At 40.5% G+C, this 16,889-nt stretch overlaps 1 protein-coding gene across 1 annotated transcript in view; it reads left to right on the plus strand.

Annotated features, from left to right (window-relative positions):
* Positions 1 to 1,357, plus strand: part of LOC141139605 (carboxypeptidase B-like) — a 55,263-nt gene extending 53,906 nt beyond the window's left edge. The window contains exon 11 of the mRNA XM_073625903.1: positions 1,149 to 1,357. Coding sequence (XP_073482004.1) covers positions 1,149 to 1,333 — 185 coding nt within the window. The 3' untranslated portion in view covers positions 1,334 to 1,357. The remainder of the gene's footprint in view (positions 1 to 1,148) is intronic.
* The last annotated feature ends 15,532 nt before the right edge of the window (positions 1,358 to 16,889 follow it).

Raw genomic sequence — 16,889 nt, forward strand, 5'->3', positions numbered from 1 at the left:
GCTCTTTTTTAACTTGGTTCATTGTTTATTTTTCACAGCTTGAGAGCTCATTTACACTATGAATCGCATAGGAACGTGCTGCGCGATTCCCATGTGATCTGAGTCCGGTGCAGTGCAATTTCAGCCCCTTCATTTCAAATGGGCTAAAATCACAACCACACCAAAAGTAGGGCATACCCTAGTTTTGGAAATTAACTTCAATTGGATCACATGGTACTTCTGTACCATGTGATCCGGTTGGGGCAAACACACTGCAGTTGCGACCTGCATTTGGGGTGTCCTGAACCTTGCATTGACACTCACTGCAGATTGCAAGGGCAATGTGTTTGGAATGCAGTGTGGGAAACATGTAGGGAACACGGTTTTTCCAGACCATGTACCAATGTAAACAGGCCCTGAGAGAGTTCCCCAGCTCCACTATTCCAGGCTTGCATAGGACTGCTTCACATATTTAGAGTTTTTCACACTAGAATGCGGTGAGGGAAAGCCATGTTCACATGTGGCTTTCCACACTGCATTCCAGTTGCACTGCATATGCAAAATTATTAGAGGGGGTGTGACACCATGTTTTACCTCACCAACCCTAGTGACGCCACTGCATAGAGTTATCAGAATACAGTATTTTCACTATAGTGAGCCTTAAAATGGTGTGCACATTTTTTGTTTATATTGAAATTCTTTGACTAGTTCACCAGAGGCAGACATGGTTTCAACCAGCAGCATAGCAGATGAAGCGTACACGCAACCTTTTGGTTTAGAGGGGGTAGGGAAGTTGCACATGTACCCAGGCCAACTACTGCATTACCTGCCGGCCACCAATAGTAGGAGCCCAGCTCCCTTCACCTGATGTATTCATGGGCACAGAGGTGGATAGAAAGGAAGATAGGATTGCATGGGGAATTCCAAGATCATCAGCAAGTGAAAGCTACACAATTTATTTTTCTTTAATCACTACCAGATTTCAGCTCTACTGTACATCTGGTGAGTTGATGCAATCTGAAGTATGAATGAATGGTTACATCTCTAGTGGCAAACCGGCATGCATTAAAGGTTGTACATTATTGTACATATAATAGTATTTGTATTATTAGAGTTAATATGCTGTAGTAACTGTGCAATATTTTCCATTCTTTACTTTTTTATTTTAGATCTTTCCTCTGGAGGATCAGATGACTGGGCCTATGATACTGGAATTAAATATTCCTTCACATTTGAGCTGCGTGACACTGGAAAATACGGCTTCATACTGCCTGAATCCGAGATTGTAGAAACCTGTGAAGAAACAATGCTAGCTGTCAAATACATTGCTAATCATGTCCTGAATAACGCTTAAATAAAAATAAGTATTGACAACTGACACCTTTTTTACTTCGCTTTATGATTTTGAGTCTTTTTTTGATCTCATTAACTATGTAAGTAAGGACCAAATCCCCCACCCCCACCCCCACTTCCTGATACGGATCTTCAGAAGCAGCGGTGGCCAGAGAGGGAGAAGGGAAAGCTGACAAACAGCACTGAGAGAAGGGGGAGTCTGCTACTGGGGGGAGGGTGTCATTCCAGGTCAGAGCACCAAGAGAGGAGGGGATATGTAGCACCCTCCCAGAAAAGTGCTAGGGTTAGTTAATTTTGTGCTGGCTCACTGTGTTCAGTGGAACTGGGTGTGTTTTAATAGGTAAATTTAGTTCAGCTGACTGTAGCCAGTGCAGCTGATTAATCATGTCAGTTCAGTGTTTTCAGCTGCTGTCAGTCTGATAGCTCCCTCTGCTTTCAACAGAGTTTTAAGAATTCTCTGGAACATAGGTGTGGAGCTATGCATATGGCAGTATAAATATGTATACAGCCTGAAGGCTGCTTGGAGTTTGTATATATTTGGTGGGAAACTGAGCTCTGGGTCTTTTCCTGCAGAGGATCAGTCCAGCCTGGAAGGCTTGCTGCCCTCCAGGGCATCGCTACCATGCTCTTGCTATTCAAAAGGCTTCAGGTAGGCCTGAGGGCCTGGATGCTGAAGATACAGAGAGCTAACTTAGGGATGGTCTGCTGAAGATCTAGTCTGATATCACTGGAGAAAGGTGTTGCTTGAAAGTTGGATGAAGGCAAAAAACTGTCCGTGAACATTCAGTGCAGACTGCTGTGAGAGATCTTAGAGACTTTTGGGTCCTAGAAAGTGGACAATGGCAGGTATCCTGAAGAGCTTAGTCTATCTGACTCTTTCTGAAGAGATTCTGCTCTTGCTTCTCTTTCTGAAGAAAGAGGCCTGTGTTCTTTTGCTGCTTCTACTGCAAAGTCTACAGTTTGCTATTTACAAGGACTTCTGCTTCAACTTTATAAAAAGAGTGTACTGTCCTTAATAGGGATGAGCTTTGAGTTGGAGTCGAACTCATGTTCGAATCGAACATCGGGTGTTCGCCAGTTCGCCGAACAGCGAACAATTTGGGGTGTTTGGGGTGCAAATTCGAAAGCCGCGGAACACCCTTTAAAAGTCTATGGGAGAAATCAAAAGTGCTAATTTTAAAGGCTTACATGTATTGTATTGTCATAAAAAGTGTTTGGGGACCTGGGTCCTGCCCCAGGGGACATGTATCAATGCAAAAAGAATTTTTAAAAACGTCTGTTTTTTCAGGAGCAGTGATTTTAATAAAGCTTAATATGAAACAATAAAAGTGTAATATTCCTTTAAATATCGTACCTGGGGGGTGTCTATAGTATGCCTGTAAAGGGGAGCATGTTTCCCGGGTTTAGAACAGTCTGACAGCAAAATGACATTGCAAAGAAAAAAAAGTAATTTAAAACTACTCGCGGCTATACTGAATTGTCGGTCCGACAATACACATAAAAGTTCATTGATAAAAACGGCATTAGATTTCCCCACCGGGGAACCCCGAACCAAAATTTTTAAAAAAATGGTGTGGGGGTCCCCCCCTTCAGGTCTGGTATGGATATTAAGGGGAACCCCACGCTAAAATTTGAAAAGAAAATGGCGTGGGGGTCCCCCTCAAAATCCATACCAAACCCTTCAGGTCTGGTATAGATTTTAAGGAGAACCCCCCGCCAAAATTTTTTAAAAAATGGCGTGGAGTCCCCCCAAAAATCCATACCAGACCCTTATCAGAGCACGCGACCTGGCAGGCTGCAGGAAAAGAGGGGGGGACGAGAGAGTGCCCCCCCCTGAACCGTACCAGGCCACATGCCCTCAACATTGGGAGGGTGCTTTGAGGTAGCCCCCCAAAGCACCTTGTCCCCATGTTGATGAGGACAAGGGCCTCATCCCCACAACCCTTGGCCGGTGGTTGTGTGGGTCTGCGGGCGGGGGGCTTATCAGAATCTGGAAAAAAAAACAAAAAAAGTTTCAAAATGGTTAAAAAACACAAGAGACGGTTTTTGACAAGTCCTTTATTAATACCTTCTTCTTTCCACTTCTTCTTCCATCTTCTTTCTTCTGGTCTTCCTTCTGTGTTTTTCTTCTTCCTCCATCTTCTTCTGCTTCATCTTCTTCTTCTTCATCTTCTTCTTCCTCCGCTCTTCTCGTCCCGCATCTTCCTCCAGGCTTCTTCTCCGCTCCGTCTACACGATCCGCCACAGTGAGAGTCTTCAGCCGTGTGACGCTTTGATTCTTCTGACACTTCTTTTTTAACGGAGGGTGGGGCCACCCAGTGACCCCGCCCTCCTCTGACGCATGGGGAATTCACGGTAGTTCCCTGTGGCTTTCCTCGTGTTGTCAGAGGGGGATCATGAGCTAATAACAAAAGGAGGAATGCCACATCAGTATGGCGTACAGACCTGGCTAGCTGGCAGCAGTTCTGTAGGCCAGGCAGCAAAGGGAAACAATTCATGTAAACAATAAAGTGAAAATATATATTATATAAATAAAAAATATTGTTGAATGAAAAGTTAATTTATCTTCTATAAACGCTTGCACTATATATTTTATCTATCTTTTTCTTCTATCCATGAGCCAGTGAATGCCTCCTCTACCACCACCACACTTGTGTAAGTGATCCTACTCTCCTTGGATACAACCTTCAAGTTGTAAGAGGTCTGACCACAGAATTTTACAAGAAAGCTACTCCACACCTCTTCTCTCAATGGTAACAAAAAAATATTCCTCCTGATCGGCTCATATCTGCCAGATCAGCTTGATTCCATATTATATGCCCTATATAAATCCTGATTTGTTTCAGAAAATATGCAGTCTCAGCAACACACCAAATCTGTAAGGTTCACTCAGTCACCAAAGCAAACACCATGCATTTAGGAACGTTCAGAACTCTCTGCACAGGGCCGCCATCTTGTCCCGCCTTGCTTTGATGCAGTCATGACATTGGGTACACAAATGCAGTGGAGTGTACACTGCCATATGAAACTTAATCAGCAACACAAGATGGTTTATAATTGGTCACACCGTCAGGCAATACCGATGAAATTGCAAACATGTACAGTGGGGACGGAAAGTATTCAGACCCCCTTACATTTTTCACTCTTTGTTATATTGCAGCCATTTGCTAAAATCATTTAAGTTCATTTTTTCCTCATTAATGTACACACAGCATCCCATATTGTTTGAAGGAGGGTATTGTTATGGCAGCAGCTAGCTGCCATAAGCCCAGTATCCTTGTCTTCAGCGGGCGGTCCACTACAAGATAAAAGTGGTCTCTGTGGCGGATTCGCCCGAAGATCACTTTTATCAGTGGCGGGAGAGGGGTCCCCCCTTCCGCCGCGATCCGGTGCCCTCCGCCGCTTACCAAAGCCATCAGCAGAGGCGGAGGCGATCGTGTCCTGTCAGGTATGGAGACGAGTGAGGGGAAGATGGCCCCCACCCGTCTCCATACAATTGCTGGCGGAAGCAACGTCAAAACGTCACTTCCGCCCACAGCTCTTAAAGGGCCATTTTATTTAAATCATTTTTTTAAACTACAAATTTTTTTTTTTTTATTGCATTTTAGTCTAAATATGAGATCTAAGGTCTTTTTGACCCCAGATCTCATATTTAAGAGGTCCTGTCATGCTTTTTTCTATTGCAAGGGATGAGTACATTCCTTGTAATAGGAATAAAAGTGACAATTTTTTTTAAACAGTGTAAAAATAAAAAATAAAAGGTAAAATAAATAATAATTAAAAAAAAAAATTTTAAACGCGCCCCGTTCGATGAGCTCGCGTGCAGAAGCGAACGCATATGTGAGTAGCGTCCGCATATGAAAACGATGTTCAAAACACACATGTGAGGTATCACTGCGATTGGCAGAATGAGAGCAATAATTCTAGCCCTAGACCTCCTAGACCTAACTTAAAACATGCAACCTGTAGAATTTTTTAAACGTCGCCTATGGAGATTTTTAAGGGTAAAAGTTTGTTGCCATTCCACGAACGGGCGCAATTTTGAAGTGTGACATGTTGGGTATCAATTTACTCGGCGTAACATTATCTTGCACAATATAAAAAAAATTTTGCTAATTTTACTGTTGTCTTATTTTTTTATTCAAAAAAGTGATTTTTTTCCGCAATAAGGTGTGAAAATACGGTGTGAAAAAAGTATTGCAATGACTGCCATTTTATTCTCTATGGTGTTAGAAAAAAAACAATATATAATTTTTGAGGATTCTAAGTAATTTTCTAGCAAAAAAAAACAGTTTTAAACATGTAAACACCAAAATCTCAAAACCAGGCTGGTCCTTAAGTGGTTAAAAAAGTAAAAACTTAAATATCACATGGTCCTAAGTATTCAGACCCTTTGCTCAGTATTTAGTAGAAGCACCCTTTTGATCTAATACAGCCATGAGTCTTTTTGGGAAAGATGCAACAAGTTTTTCATACCTGGATTTGAGGATCCTCTACCATTGCTCCTTGCAGATACTCTCCAGTTCTGTCAGGTTGGATGGTAAACGTTGGTGGACAGCCATTTTTAGGTCTCTCCAGAGATGCTGAATTGGGTTTAAGTCAGGGCTCTGGCTGGGCCATTAAAGAACAGTCACGGAGTTGTTGTGAAGCCACTCCATTATTTTAGCTGCGTGCTTAGGGTCATTGTCTTGTTGGAAGGTAAACCTTTTGCCCAGTCTGAGGTCCTGAGCACTCTGGAGAAGGTTTTTGTCCAGGATATCCCTGTACTTGGCCGCATTCATCTTTCCCTCGATTGCAACCAGTCGTCCTGTCCCTGCATTTAAAAAACACTCCCACAGCATGATGCTGCCACCACCATGCTTCACTGTTGGGAGTGAATTGGACAGGTGAGGAGCAGTGCCTGGTTTTCTCTACACATATCGCTTAGAGTTAAGGCCAAAAAGTTCTATCTTGGTCTCATCAGACCAGAGAATCTTACTTCTCACCATCTTGGAGTCCTTCAGGTGTTTTTTAGGAAACTCCATGCGGGCTTTCATGTGTCTTGCACTGAGGAGAGGCTTCCGTCGGGCCACTATGCCATAAAGCCCCGACTGGTGGAGGGCTGCAGTAATGGTTGACTTTCTACAACTTTCTCCCATTTCCTGACTGGAATTCTGGAGCTCAGCCACAGTGATTTTTGGGTTCTTCTTTACCTCTCTCACCAAGGCTCTTCTCCCCCGATAGCTCAGTTTGGCCGGACGGCCAGCTCTAGGAAGGGTTCTGGTCGTCCCAAACATCTTCCATTTAAGGATTATGGAGGCCACTGTGCTCTTAGGAACCTTAAGTGCAGCAGAATTTTTTTGTAACCTTGACTAGATCTGTGCCTTGCCACAATTCTGTCTCTGAGATCTTCAGGCAGTTCCTTTGACCTCATGATTCTCATTTGCTCTGACATGCACTGTGAGCTGTATGGTCTTCTATAGACAGGTGTGTGGCTTTCCTAATCAAGTCCAATCAGTATAATCAAACACAGCTGGACTCAAATAAAGGTGCAGAACCATCTCAAGGATGATCAGAAGAAATGGATAGCACCTGAGTTAAATATATGAGTGTCACAGCAAAAAGTCTGAATACTTAGAACCATGTGATATTTCAGTTTTTCTTTTTTAATAAATCTTCAAAAATGTCAACAATTCTGTGTTTTTCTGTCAATATGGGGTGCTGTGTGTACAGTAATGAGGAAAAAAAATTAACTTAAATGATTTTAGCAAATGGCTGCAATATAACAAAGAGTGAAAAATAAGGGGGTCTGAATACTTTCCGTCCCCACTGTATGTATATTGTTGGAAGGCAACATGGTTTAATATCATATTTATGGAGCTTTCTGTCTGTTTGATACAACCAGATGACTTAAGTTGGAGTTGAATGTTGACCCAGCAGGGTGTCGATTCATGCCCCTGGCAGGAGGAGTATGGGAACAAAAGCTTGGCTCTTGAGCAACTGGTGTGATAAAGATTGAAATCCTTGATTAACACTCTACAGACAAGCTTCAAAGAGAACAAGACGTCAAGATGATTGATAAGTGGGCTACACTACTTATTAGATTTCAAAATCAGAGTAAAACCTGGACTAAGCTCCCTTTACCGCTAATCGGTCGTATCAATTTAATAAAAATTACATGGGTGCCTCAGCTTCTCTATTTTTTACATAATGCCCCGATTTGGATACCTATCTGGATCTTTATTAAGATAAACACTATATTTAGGCGATTAATATGGCGGAACAAAACCCCTCGTATCAAACTGGAGACTTTACAGCATCTCACAAATGCCGGCGGCCTGGCAGTTCCTAATCCAAGGCTATATTTTCTCACCTCCCAATTACAGCATTTTGCCAGAAGGGAGTCTGAACAGATATCCTTTCTTGATCGACTATTATTTTCTTTTGCATTTAAGGGTCGGTTTCCACTCTTTGTCCTCGATGGTGCAAGAGGGGGTGTCTCGCTTGCTGATATGCCTACTTGTATGTTAATCTGTAAAGTATGGGATACAGTTAAAAAAATGTTGGGTGTCTCATATCCCACTAGATACACTCCCATATGGGAAAATGATAGACTTTCTCAAATTTCAGCTCTTAGAGGCTTTCAGAGATGGGCAAAACTAGGAATAACTACTTTAGCTCAGCTATATTAAAATGGTATACTTAAATCCTTTGAAGATCTAAGGGGAGAGTTCTCTGTAGAATCCAACTGGTTTTACCAATTCCTTCAATTAAGACATGCTCTACATGCCCAATTTTCTTCTGCTAAGATATTTTCCCCCTCTATCCCTGTCTTAGATAAAATAGTACGGGCAGGGTCAACAAAAGGTCTTACCTCGGTTACTTATATGGTACTGTCAGATGGGTTTCTATTGAACTTCCCCATCTGTTCTCAGGTTGGCTGGGAGAAAGATATTGGTCATATATACTCCAATTGGGGGGGGGGGGGGTTGGCGGGGCTTGTTGAAGGGAAGGGTTTTGGGGTTTAATTTTTTTTTTTCTGGGGGGTTTTGGTTTGGTGTGATTTCTATTTTATGGTTTTGTCTGTATTGTGTCAATGTCATTTTCATATAAAATAATAAAAAGGATTTGATTAAAAAAAGATACATAAGATCAAAGGGCCAGCAGTCACTGAAGATGACCCAGGTCATATAGCGAAGATACATGGATGAATACTGCCCCTAGAGGACAATACAGCAGGATGCCTAGAAGATGGACAGAGAAGTTATATATTAAAAGGACTGCCTCTTTGCATTATTCCATTGGACAAGAGGCTAGTAGGGTGTGGTGTGTGAGGGGTCTGAATGTAGTTTAAAAGTACACAAAGAATGGAAAAATCTCTCTTGCTTCTATTAGCCTCATGGCTCTCTCTTGCTTCTATTAGCCTCATGGCTCTCTCTTGCCATTTTGAGCCCAGCTGACGAGACAATATCTGGAGGATGGCCTTATGTTAAGTATCATTGATGTTCTTTTGTTGTATGCTCTGTAATATTTTCCTTTAGTGTTTTTATGTTAGCATTTCCTATTTTCTTGGGAAATAAATAAGACGTTGTTTTACTAAGCAGTGTGTTTATTTTCATAGCTAACCTTATATCATTGTACTATCACCAGTAACATTATCAGAGCTTTAAAATACTAGCTAACTATAGGAATAAACAAGTTAATACATATATGGAATAAATAGAGGGAATCTACAACCACCCGGGTAATATTTATTTCATTATTTATTTCATATATACTACTTGGTTTTTTGTGCAACACAAAAAAAGATCATATAAACACGATATATTATAAAATCCAAATCAGTAGTAGTTCTATAGTAGGTGCAAACACAAACATAGCATTCAACGAACCACTGAAAAAGAAATTTCAAAGAACAGCTGTATGTGGCTGAGGAATGAGACATGGCATTTGCTGACTCAGAGGGTTACATACAGATTATATAAACATCAGCATCTCCGCCAAACATTCACTGATTAATCCTTTTTACTTTAACTTTCCAAAGGAAGTGTTATGGAAGGACAAATGTTTAGAATAAAATGTTTAATTACAGAAAATGGAAACCTGATCATAAAACTTTGAGTATTGAATTAATGTGTACATTAAGATTTTCTTTAAAGGGAACATATAGTGGTTTTGTATATACTGTCATTAGTTATTATGGTAAGGACTAAAATATTGCATATAAAATTATTTGGCCTGAAAGACTAAAGAAAATGAGCATATGTTAATGCATCCATGCAGTTGCAAACCTGGTCAAAAAACCAAAGCGCATTCTCCCAGTGAAGTTGATACACTTAAAATAGAAGTTCAGCCTAAAACTAACTAACTCTAAATATACTGGCAGCCACATTCTAAGACTATCAAACACTGAAAAGCAAAAATCGCTTTACACACCGGACCGGCGGCAGCTTGTTGGAAAAGCAACAGCAAGTAGCTTTTTATATTGTGAACGATATATATATATATATATATATATATATATATATATATATATACATACATATACATTATACCTTTCCATCCAGCATGGGGCACTGCAATGTTATAATGTGTATTCTATGTAATGTAATAAGAGGAAGTGTTTGCTTTCCTCTCTGTGCACTTGTTTGTTGTTCTCTTCCTGCTTCTACATGATGTAAAGCCATCATAAAGATATCCTTCATGAAAGTAAAGGTGTTCTGCTGCATACAAAAAGTTTCCAGAGCATGATTCAATAACCTGCTAATAGGTTATGGGCCCAGGAACCCAGGCACAGCCAGCAAACTGGCGGACCCAGCAGGCACTGAAGCACAGTGAGTCTGTGAGTACTGAATGCAAGCAGCTGAAAGATGGCAAGTGGTTGAGATGTGAAGTTTGCTATAGCAAAGCTGAACAATGCCAATTACCATCTGTGAAAGTTTAAACTAGAAATGTTTCTAAACAAGGATGACTAGTGGCATGTGCTGAATACAGACACACCAACAAATGGAGAGAAGGAGGATTGGGGCAGGAAGGATAGACAGGCAAAAGCAATTATAAGCTTACTAGTGGAAGATGACCAGCTTATCCACATAAGAGCAGAGAAAACAGCCAAAAGTATGTGGACTTCATTACAGAAACTGCATGAGCGTTCACGTCTAAACAGCTAGCTATTTTTGCTAAGAAAGTTGTACAAGATGAGACTAGAAGAAGGCCAGCAAATGTGTGACCACGTAAATTCTATGCTAGAGGTTATAGAGCATCTGCGTGCCATCGGAGAGGACATCAAAGATAATCATATTATTGCCCGCTCCTCTGCAGCCTTCCAGAGACATATACTGCTCTCGTTAATGCTTTAGAAACCAAACCGTAACAGGAGCTGACACTGGAATATGTCAAAGCGAAATCAATCAATGAATATGACAGAAAGAAAGAAAATATGCACCATGATAACAAAGCTCTTAAGATGTACAAAGACATAAAGCACAACAAAGAAAGCAGAACCTATTTTCACTGTAATGCCCCATACACACGGTCGGACTTTGTTCGGACACTCCGACAAAAAATCCTAGGATTTTTTCAGACGGATGTTGGCTCAAACTTGTCTTGCATACACACGGTCACACAAAGTTGTCGGAAAATCTGATCGTTCTAAACGCGGTGACGTAAAACACGTACGTTGGGACTAAAAACGGGGCAGTGGCCAATAGCTTTCATCTCTTTATTTATTCTGAGCATGCGTGGCACTTTGTCCGTCGGATTTGTGTACACACGATCGGAATTTCCGACAACGGATTTTGTTGTCGGAAAATTTTATATCCTGCTCTCAAACTTTGTGTGTCGGAAAATCCGATGGAAAATATGTGATGGAGCCTACACACAGTCAGAATGTCCGACAACAAGGTCCTATCACACATTTTCCGTCTGAAAATCCGACCGTGTGTACGGGGCATGAGAAGTCCAGTAACATAAAGAAGGTCTGGAAAGCCAAGAAGTAAAATCTAGAGCTATTCACAAAAACAAGAGTCAAAGCAATCACAAAGGAAACTGTAGACACATCATGGAGTGACACCTTTAAAGTAATACAAAGAGGCAAGCCACGCGGCTGGTAAAAAGACTCAGGTGCGACAAGCCACATAAATAGCACTGAGACAGAACAAGAGGTGGCACTCACAATGCCTAAATCAAGTTCTCCACCAGATCTTGCTGAACTGCCTGAAATCAGATAATCCACTCAGACTACAAAGGGGATACTACCCCGCAAGCTGTCATACACTGTCAAAACACACAGCATACTTGAACCAACATCCTGGGAAGACATAGAAAAACTGTCAAAACATGAATCCAATAAATGGAGAAAGGCAGCAGAAGAAGAATTAAAGTCACTTCAAGAAAATAAAACCTGGACACTCACAGAGCTCCCTCCTAACAGCAAAACTATAGGAAGTAAGTGGACTTTCAAAATAAAGTCAGACACAAAAGGGAATATACACAAATACAAAGCCAGACTAGTTGTCAAGAGTTACTCTCAGAAATTTGGTGAAGATTGTGATGAAATATTCGCTCCCATCGTGAAATACTCCACCATCAGAGCGCTTCTTAGCATATCAGCTGGGAAGGGCATGCAAGTCAAACACTTAGACATTAAAACTGCTTTCATATATGGAGACATTAAGGAAGATCTCTGCATGGAGCAACCACCAGGGTTTGAGCAAGGAGACAACCTTTTGTGTAAACTTCAGAAGAGCATCTACAGTCTTAAGCAATCTGCAAGGATGTGAGGATGTGGAATGAGAAAGTGAACAAAGCACTTACTAAAGAGGGATTCTCAAGAAGTAAAGTAGACCCCTGTCTCTACACCAAGAAGACAGATGGATATACATTCTTATCTATGTGTTTGACATTGTAGCCTGTTTTGAACAAGAATGGGATTACAATCAGATAGTCCACTAGCTGAAAGAAAATTTTGAAATTAAAGAACTTGGGAACATTAGCAGCTATCTGGGAATCCAAATAGAGAGAGAAGATGATGGAAGTTATCTTCTCAACCAATCTCAGAAAATCTCAGAAATCTTGGAACAATTCCATATGCAAGATGCAAAGGAAGTGAAAACTCCTATGGAACCAGGCTATAAAAAGAGCAATGAAGCAGAAAACTTGCTACCCAACAATGACATGTATTGCAGAGCAATTGGTAAGCTGCTATATGTTGCCACTGTGACAAGACCAAACATAGCTGCAGCAGTGGTCATACTATGCAGGAAAGTCTCAGCTCCCTGTCAGCGTGACTGGAATGCAGTAAAAAGAGTGATGCAGTACCTCAAAGGAACAATTCAGATGAAGTTACGGTCACCAGCAACATCACATCCAAAACTGGTCGCATATTTGGATGCTAATTGGGCCGGGGACTGCACAGACTGCAAATCCACAAGTAGATTTATCTTCCAGTATGGGGAAGGAACCATAAGTTTTTCTAGTCGAAAGCAAGTAACTGTCGCTCAACTGAAGCAGAGTACATTGCAGCAGCACATGTATGTCAAGAAGCTATATGGATTTGACAATTTTTTGTGAACATTGGGATAGGCATGTCAAAACCAATTCCTATTTTTGAAGACAACCAGGGTTGTATAAAGCTTATACAATCAGAAAGGGTCAAACCTAGGACCAAACACTTCGAGGTCAAGTATCACCTACTGAGGGACAATCAAGAGCAAGGTGTTATTGACATTCAATACTGCCCATCAGAGGAGATGACTGCTGATGCACTCACCAAGGCTTTGTTGAGGGTACATCATAGTTATTTCCAGAAGAAGCTGAATATAATTTGACAAAGCACATGCTGTTGAGAAGGGGTGTTGGAAAAGCAACAGCAAGTAGCTTTTTATATTGTGAACTATATATATATATATATATATATATATATATATATATATATATATATATATAAAAAGTCCAAGAGGTTGCTGCACTTAAAAACTTCTTTGCTTTATTTCACAATATCTTGAGGAGAGATTTACAATGCAAGTATAATCCTTTCAAGCAATATCAAAAAGCAACAAATGCTTACACAGTTTCAGACATGAGTAGATTCAGATATGGATGGATGGATGGATTACGTTTCGGGCTAGTCAGCTTACGCCCTTCCTGAGATCCATTAAAGCACATCTGGAGGTTTCATTCCAATCATTCATTTAAATACAGGTTTAGTGAAGTACTTCACATATGGAATCAATATGGCTAATTAGTTCAAATCGCATACCATTTAACATCTATATATGCATATGTTTCTATAACATGCCATTAAAGCAAGGATAAGCAGCAGGTGTCAAATCTCTCATTCTCCTCACTCGCATTATAATATATTCAGAATACCTATAAAAATGCAGGAAAATGGTACATTCATGAGTAAAAACAAAAAGATATCCCCATCATAAAGTTATTTTATCTGGCTACTTTTAAATGCTTATTTCAACAATTAAACAAATAAATAAAGATCCAAATCAACATTTAAGCCATATGGAGCAATCGTATTTAAAAAATGTATCCAGTATACTTCTCTTTTTCTTAGAATCAATTCACGGTTGCCCCCCCTCCTATTTTTCTCAATTCCTTCTAGGACCTTATATTTTAATTGTCATACATTGTGGCCAAATTCCAAAAAGTGTCTCGCCAACGGTAATTGGGTTAGTTTATCTCGTATTGAGTATTTATGTCTCACTATCCTGTCTTTTATTTTTTGTGTAGTCTCCCCTACATAAACTAAACCACACAGGCACTTTATGGCATAAATCACATATGAGGATTGGCATGTATAGTAACCCCGTATGGGGATATTAAAACCCCTATGTGGATGTGTAAAGTATTTACCTTTAATCATAGAGTTACATTGTATGCATGACAAGCAGGGATATGATCCCAGATTTTTTGGTCCCAGAAAGGTTAGTTTGGCTGCTGCAGCCACAGGTTGATCAGATTTAATCAATCGATCTCGTATCGTTCTACCTTTTCTATAGGAGGGCATGGGTGGATTCCAGAATTCCTGTACCATGGATGCAGGGATGATACTGCATAATAAAGGGGATTCTCTTGTTTTCCTTTCGGGGTGATCTCTTATAATCTGTATGAGGATAATCGATATTAACTAAAGCTTGTGGGTATCTTCTACTAGTAAGTTTGTTTTTTATTTCATTAAGTCTCTGATCACGGCACAGCGGGTCACTCACGATCCGCTGTACCCTCATCATCTGACTTTTTGGGATGGATGAAAAAACGTTTGGGGGATGAAAGCTATTAAAATGTAGCAATTGGTTACGGTCCGTGGGTTTCAGTCGGTAGTAATCTGCCCATTGTTCAATTTAAGTAGAGTATCAAGAAAAGAGATCTAATTTTTACCAATTTCAATGTTAAACTTTAATCCAGGTACTAAATGGTTAATGTATTTATCAAATAAGTATAGGCTTTCCATGTTACCATCCCATATAGCGAAAATATCGTCCACAAATCTGTACCAACATTGGCAATGTTTTAAAAATAAATCATTGACATAAATAAAGGACGTCTCTATCATATTCATAAATGCGTTCGCATATGGGGGTGCAACATTTGAACCCATCGCTGCTCCGTTCAGTTGCAAGAAATGAGTATCCCTGAAAAGAAAACAGTTCCCCTCAAGAGTAATTTTCAAAAGGTCAAGCAGAAATGAAATTTGTTCGGTTTTATAGATACCTGATTGAATTAACAATCACTGACATGCCTCTATTCCTAAATCATGTGGAATAATAGTAAATAAACTAGAGTCGTCCCATGATATCAGGATGGAATCTGGTGACAAGTTTATATCTTGAATTTTTGACAAAAAATCAGTAGTATCTCTTATAAATGATTTAGTGTTTAATAGCAATGGTGTCAAACACTTATCCAGGTATTGTGCTAGATGTGTTGTCACAGATTCCATCCCTTATACAGTGGGACGTCCCGGGGGATTTTTGGGGTCTTTGTGGATTTTTGGTAACATATACAGTACCGGTGTAACCGGATATTCACATATCAAAAACTCCATAGTTTCATCATCAATGATTTTTTGTTTAACTGCTTTAGTTAAGGTTGTTTTTATCCTTTTTTGTACTTTAAAAACTGGACAGCAATCAAGTCTTTTATAAGTAAGAGTATCACTAAGATGTTTCATAACTTCATTTTCATACATGGATGTGTCCATTACCACAATAGCTCCCCCCTTGTCAGCCGGCTTGATAGTGATATCACGCCGGACTGACAAGGAGTAGGGATGAGCCGAACACCCCCCGGTTCGGTTCGCACCAGATCCCGCGAACGGACCGAAAGTTCGCACGAACATTAGAACCCCATTGACGTCTATGGGACTCGAACGTTCGAAATCAAAAGTGCTCATTTTAAAGGCTAATTTGCATGGTATTGTCCTAAAAAGGGTTTGGGGACCCGGGTCCTACCCCAGGGGACATGTATCAATGCAAAAAAAACTTTTAAAAACGGCCGTTTTTTCGGGAGCAGTGATTTTAATGATGCTTAAAGTAAAAAAAAAAAAGTGAAATATTCCTTTAAATATCGTACCTGGGGGGTGTCTATAGTATGCCTGTAAAGTGACGCGTGTTTCCCATGTTTAGAACAGTCCCTGCACCAAATGTCATTTTTAAAGGAAAAAATCTCATTTAAAACTGCTTGCGGGTTTAATGTCATGTCGGGTCATGGCAATATGGATGAAAATCAGTGAGACAAACGGCATGGGTACCCCCCAGTCCATTACCAGGCCCTTTGGGTCTTGTATGGATATTAAGGGGAACCCCGCACCCAAATTAAAATAAGGAAAGGTGTGGGGCCACCAGGCCCTATATACTCTGAACAGCAGTATACAGGCGGTGCAAACAAGACAGGGACTGTAGGTTTGTTGTTAAGTAGAATCTGTTTGTAATTTTGAACATTTTTAACGTGTTTAGCTCCAGCCAAAAAATCTTTTCTAAGCTTTTTGGAAAACATAGGGAAGGGTTATCACCCCTGTGACATTTGTTTTGCTGTCTTTCCTCCTCTTCAGAAGATTTCACCTCACTTTTTTGTCCCAATGAAAAATGTTTTTTGAAAATTTGGGTTTTTTTGTGGAACAAGGATTGGAAAGCATCAGTGGAAAGGAGAAATTGTTTTCCCATATTAACTCTTACAGGAGAGAATTTCCCATCCTAGGGGTAGATTTCATCTCACTTCCTGTTGTCTCCTTCCGTTTGCAAGTAGGAGTCGTTTGTAAGTTAGATGTTTGAAAGTAGGGTCCTGCCCTATATACTCAGCAGAAATTTGGGCCTTAGGTGTTGCTGTGGCCACAACACTGTAAGCCCTCACAGGGCCCTGCTGTGAAATATTAGATCAAGAATTGTAATTACATGCCCCTGTTGAACAGGAGCTGAAAAATTAGGCCTTAGGCACTGGTGCTGGTGCCACAACACTGCAACCCCTCACAGACACTCTAGTTGGAACGCAGGAACGAGCCCTGCTGCAAAGTATTGCTTCAAAAATTGTAATTACACGCCCCTGTTAGACAGGGGCAGAAAAATTGG

This window comes from Aquarana catesbeiana, linkage group LG04 (genome assembly GCF_042186555.1).
Source record: "Aquarana catesbeiana isolate 2022-GZ linkage group LG04, ASM4218655v1, whole genome shotgun sequence".
NCBI classification, from domain to species: Eukaryota; Metazoa; Chordata; class Amphibia; order Anura; family Ranidae; genus Aquarana; species Aquarana catesbeiana.